At 37.4% G+C, this 6,220-nt stretch overlaps 1 protein-coding gene across 1 annotated transcript in view; it reads left to right on the forward strand.

Moving 5' to 3' along the window:
* LOC113746557 (intracellular protein transport protein USO1-like) overlaps positions 1–1,416 on the forward strand; it is a 7,142-nt gene extending 5,726 nt beyond the window's left edge. Inside the window, exon 6 of the mRNA XM_027282650.1 lies at positions 1,221–1,416. Within this exon, the coding sequence (XP_027138451.1) occupies positions 1,221–1,416 (196 nt within the window). The remainder of the gene's footprint in view (positions 1–1,220) is intronic.
* The last annotated feature ends 4,804 nt before the right edge of the window (positions 1,417–6,220 follow it).

Below are 6,220 nucleotides of genomic sequence, written 5' to 3' on the forward strand. Positions count from 1 at the left end.
TTTCTCATTCCAATCGCTCTGATGTTGTCTCTTGAGATACCGCGCGGGAAGAGCGTCGTGCATGCCTGATCCATCCTCTACACTGATCCCTGTTATGTCCTCACAGGCGCGTCAATTGCAGTCATGAGAGGCCCTCTGGTTTCCGGCATGGTGTTTCATACACTCTCACTTCCAACAGAGAGAAAAACTCCCTCGATAGGATTTGAGGAATGGACGAGTATGTGGCAAAGAAACCACATTGTGCATTCTTGGATGCTGTTGAACCATCCCCGGGATGCGGGGACCCCGGTTGGGAGGAGGAAACTAACGTTGTCCATATTAATTACAAACTGGGGTAGGTAGGGCCATTCGAGACCCCTCTATTTCTGGGACCAGATCAAGCTTACAGTTGATCCAGGAAACGGAGGCGTTATCGTGTTGTATGGGCCCAAACTTGCATGTGGGTGCCACACCATTTCTCTGAAAAACTTATTTCCCCTAACCTGATTATTCCTAAATTTACTATAACATCTTCCAAAATATGTACTGTATTCTATTCCAGTTTCCTAAAACACATTTTGACAATTGAGCAGACTTATTTCTGCAATATGATGACTTATACGATGAAAATGTGCGACATGTTTTGAGGGAAATAACCATGAACTGAAAACCAACCAATTGGGATTAGATCAGCAAGCTACATTCATTTGAAACTGTACTAAATGTTGGCTGATTGTGTTAACTGTAGGAAACTTGTACCTCGCTATTTGCAAGGATTGTACTAAAGGCTTGACAATCGTCCAAAGCATTTTGAAATGTGGATGAAAGCCAATGATAAAATGCCATTCTTGTTGTGAGAAATGCAAGATAGTTTGGGGATTTGTCCCTGTTGTTCTGAGAATGTCTCTCAGTTTCAAGGAATGAGCCCAACCCAATGGAGAACAACCTGTAATAAAGCAGAACATCCCTAATATTATTAAGTGTCAGGTAATTAATTATTATAAAATGAACTCAGCAGCAGCACTGTTTATTTGTGTCCACAGCCACTTCAGTCAATGTAAGTTCAGGACAGAGGAATCTTTTCAAAGCTGCTGCAGTGTTTCTGGGCTGCTGTGTCTTGTCCTCCTGGCTGCAGTCATTGTCTTGGTAGTTTTATGTAAGTATATAAAATCATCAAGTCAATACTCATTGTACATTACCCGTATGATATAATTGATCTTTGTGCCTTCCATGTATTGCAGGGATTCAAGACAAAAACACTGGAGGGTGAGCAATGAGAAACTGACCCTGAAGACAAGCGAGTTAGAGGCCATGAACAACAACCTCACCAATGAGACAGACAAACACAGACAAGTTATCGTGAATCGAAAACCTCAATCACAACCTGACCCTGAAGATAAGCGAGTTAGAGGCCATGATCAACAACCTCACCAATGAGACAGACAGACTACGACAAGTTATCGTGAATCGAAAAGCCTCAATCACAACCTGACCCTGAAGATAAGTGAGTGTTAGAGGCCATGAACAAACAACCTCACCAATGAGACAGACAAACTACAGACAAGTTACGTGAATCGAAAAGCCTCAATCACAACCTGACCCTGAAGATAAGCGAGTTTAGAGGCCATGAACAACAACCTCACCAATGAGACAGAACAAACTACAGACAAGTTATCGTGAAATCGAAAAGCCTCAATGACAACCTGATCCTGAAGATAAGAGAGTTAGATGCCATGATAAACAACCTCTCAGTGAGAGAGACCAACTAAAAAGTTTTATTTTAGGTGAGTGAAAGTATGAATGATGATTTTAACTGAAGAGTAGTTTGACATTTGTTCCCCAGGAAATCTGTCACAGGAGCGATACCACTCTCAAGTATTTACAAAAATTATATAGTTTGGAGTTAGCCACCAATTGTTTTACATGGAGGACTGTAAATATCAGTGTTTTGAGTTTGAGCATGAGTTTTTATTTGCAGTTAAACATCTGACTGAGTGGGCTGTTAAAAATCCAAGAGCAATTTTAATTACATGAAATATAAAATATGCAAACTACAATTCTTAATCAGGCAATACAGACACTAAATTGTATTTTTAAATTAGCTATGATATGTCACCCAGCTGTTTGTGGTTTACAGCTCTCTTCTCTCTGACATCGACTGTCCCTTCACTCCCCTGTTGTTTCTTTTCTTGTCTGTGGAGTCACGCTCTGTTTTGTCTATCTATCTCCTCCGATTCCATCTCTATATTTTGTACTATGGGGAGTGTGGCCCTGTAGTTACAGGTATCTTGGCCAGTAATTTAATTGTTTTTGCTATTTTTTACATAAAGCTTAAATAGGTAGCAAAAAAATACAACTAAAATATATTCGGCCGTAATTACAAATGCTCACATAAACATGCACAATCATTATTTTGCAATATATAATCAAAAACTACAATGTTGTCCCATAAAACAAGAGTATGTGTACGTGTGCCTTGGCTAAGGGCCATATAGTAACAACTGAAATCAGAAATAGAAAATCAAAAACTCTGAAGTCTGGCTGGTTTGGCCTGGAATCAATCAGCTATTCTGGAGTCTTCCTGAACTTTCTGATGGCCTGCACTGCACCAGTGAAAGCTACGTTTAAAAGTGACACGTACCAGACTTGTTGTGATAAAAAAAGGAACCTGACTTGGATAACCTCAGACTAAAGTGTTTCTGTGCTTGCTTTTTCTGTCTTTTCGATTTTGTGGGCTTCTAAGTCTGGTTACATTGCTCGCTTGCCCAGCTCTGGCTCTGACCCAGTTCACTCTGACTCGCACCTCTGACTGGCTTCTTCTCCATGGCAGCACTGGCTGTGGCTCATTGGTATTGTAGTATTAGGGGCCATGCCAAAATCACAGTAAACATGATTTTTCAGAAAGAAATTTTCAATTATTAAAACTGGTGGTCAAACATTAACCACATGGTCCATGGTGCCATAAGTGAGACACCTGTGTTCGATATTTTAGTAACAGTGAGGATGTCATTAAAACATAAAATACCATTTTTTAAAAGGCTCACACAACTCTATTGTAGATTCTGCATAAACACATTTCTATACACCTGTCTCATGGATCCTGTTTTATCTTGCCCTTTGTTGTTTGAATGAAATGATTAGAGCAAAGTTGATAAATTCCAACGTTATTATACAAGTTTACGCCAGGAACGTTAATCAACACCCAAACCAACCCCAAACAAACTTTCAAGATTTTATTTATTTTATCTTTTTTAAACTTATTGAGGTATTCAGGTTGTGTTTATTTATTTTTGTCAGGTGAATTAGGAGGGTGTTATTTTCAGCGGTAGCCTTTATTACATCTTTCTAAAGAAACAAAGAGACTGGCAACCAAGTAGAGATGACGTCAGCAGAGAGGGGAAGACGCTGGTGATTATCAACAGCAACGAAGAACAGGTAGGTGTTTCTAGTTGGTGTATACATCATTGTGTGTGATCCGCTGTGTGACTGAATACCAAGACAGCATGTAACTGTTGGTATTGTACTTATGTGATGACTGTTTGTTCTGTCAACAAGAGGCTTCATAATAAGTTTCAAGCAACACTACTTTGATTGGACTGATGACAGGCAGACAAGACACAGACAGCCGGAAGTGGGAATGGGTGGTATGGGACTCTCGCGCATTCCAAACACAAGGTTGTGAAAGTGAACTTAACTTTTTCATTGCATGGTGCAATTAAGCTGGGTTAAAATTAAAATAAATCATCGCCTCTTAGATTTTTAAGTTTTAGCGAAGATTTCCCAGCTGCACCATTGTGTTGGTTTGAAACATGGGATAATATGCTTTATTTAAGTCATGTCATTTTGTTTTGGGGGTTTTCAGTTCTGGAATGGTAAAGAACCGAATGGTGCTTCAAGAGGAGAGGACTGCGTAGAAAGCGGGCATATATTTCAAACCAAAGCTGAATATTTGCAAACATGTGGAGAACAACAATTCCTGGATTGTGAAAAAAAAAATTTACCGTGATAACTCTGCATTTAACCAACAGACAGTGATACCTATGTCACATTTTTCCAGTTTCACTCTTTTATTACCAAGAACCGACCAACAGTCGTGGCTTAGCAAAGTAGTGTATCTGCGAAGTATTCTCATTAACACACTATAGGAATCACAATCAAACATGAAATGTTGGGGAATTTCTAAATTTAGCATGCCACATATGGGTTTACACAGGGTCAGGTATGTCCCGAGAACACTGAGGGACAGTGTTTTAAATTTAACTTGTCGTGGGGACCACTGACTTTTTCTCCTTGAGATACCAGATCAGCTGTATGTTGCATTTAAAAAAAGCAGGGGGCATTCTGATCGGGATATTGATTCTTTGAGTGATCTTTTTATGTTGCTAAAAACTTTTTGTCGTCGCTTCTTCTTCCAAAGTGGGAGCATGCTCACCACGGCATACTGTAGGGAAGCACCTGACTATGGATAAATTACTTATACAACCTGACTTAAAAACAAACAAAAACTGACTATCCATTAAAGTGATAACGTGACTACAAGGAAAATAGTTATTCTTTATTGGTATTTTTTTTCTAGTTTATTTTTGATTTTTCTTATATCATCTGGAATTATGACAAATTATTTTAAATGAGGTTGTTACGCTCTATTCCCATGACGACTTTTCTCTATTTCGTCCTTTTACGCCTAGGAGACCTTGATTATTCCTCTTACTCTGGCGATTGTATGGTGATATATAGATAATATATATATATATATATATATATATAGCACAAAATACATACCCACGAGTCTGATTTGTTAACAGCAACACTTTTTTTCTAAATTCTCCTTATTGGAAAAAAATAAGTCATGATATACAATATATTATATTATATATTATATTAAAAAATAGTATGAATATATATATATATAGATATATATAATCACACAAAATACATGTACCCCACGAGTCTTGATTTGGTAACAAGCAACAGCTTTTTTTCTAATTCACCTTATTGTAAAAAAACTAAGTCATGATATACAATAGAGATAGATTAAAACTATTTGTGATATTAAAAAGAAATTGTGTATAATTATGGGCCTCTTCATATACTTTCGTTTCTATCTCAAGATTGATGGTGATAAGGTTGGGATTTGTATTAATTCATCAATCAATTAATTATCAGGTAATATTTAACTTAGTTGTTTGTTATTTTTTATACATCACAAACACGACAAACAACTAATGAATATAATATTCGAAAGTGATTTCAGCCCGCAGTTTATTTATACATGAAAAGTAACAGCAAAGATAAACGAACTTTGTTTTTTTAAAAAAAAAAGAAGATAAACAGTATGGGTTTTTTACATTGAGGAAGAGGTCAAAACAGACGTGGAAAGATTCAGAGAATATCATAAAAAACATGATCTTTAGAAGTACTTTTTCACATGTAGAAATGGACATTCTCCTTCCACAGTCCAATCATTCCAATGTTTTTTAAAGAATTTAACCAGTTTTTTCCTGCAGGCTCAGCACGTGTTTCATTACGGTGATAATTTGTCTGGCTGTCGTGCTCTCCAGAACCTAAAATACAACAAAAAAGTTAAACCATCTAAAATATAAGAAATAAACACTGCTGACATCTGTGAATTAACTCAGACCAATGTATAATCAATCCCACAGAGGTATGATTTTAACAGAACGTTGAATATAAACAAACACAGATAACGCATATCACAAAATTTAAAACTGGTAATAAGAAACTACTTCTATGGCACACCAGTTCTTTATTGTTGATATAGAAAGCACAAGGCAGAAATTATCGCTAATCTCTTACATTCATCTGCGTTATTTAAAAAAAAAACCGTTTAATTCAAGTCGACTTAATCCCCAGAGCCAAACCAAGACAGCTGGGAGCCCTGGGCTTTATGGTAAAATGAGCAGAATTTATTTAATTAAAAGATACAATATGTAGGATGGTGCAAATTACTGAATATCTATGGATGGTCACAAAGGCACCGCAGCCCAAATCAACACAACACACTGAGAGGCGTCAGCCCCAAAAAGTTCACAACTTCACAGGAACGTTCACATCCATTGATCAACGTTTGGGCTGGAAATAAAATACGTTTCATATTTTCATATCTGGGCATCTGGCAAACCCGGAGCTTCACATGTGCAGTGTCGTAAGCCACTGGATCAAAACAACACAGACAAAACACAATCAGAAACACAATCAGATCAGCAGACCAGCACAACCC

Source organism: Larimichthys crocea, chromosome X (genome assembly GCF_000972845.2).
Source record: "Larimichthys crocea isolate SSNF chromosome X, L_crocea_2.0, whole genome shotgun sequence".
Taxonomy (NCBI): Eukaryota; Metazoa; Chordata; class Actinopteri; family Sciaenidae; genus Larimichthys; species Larimichthys crocea.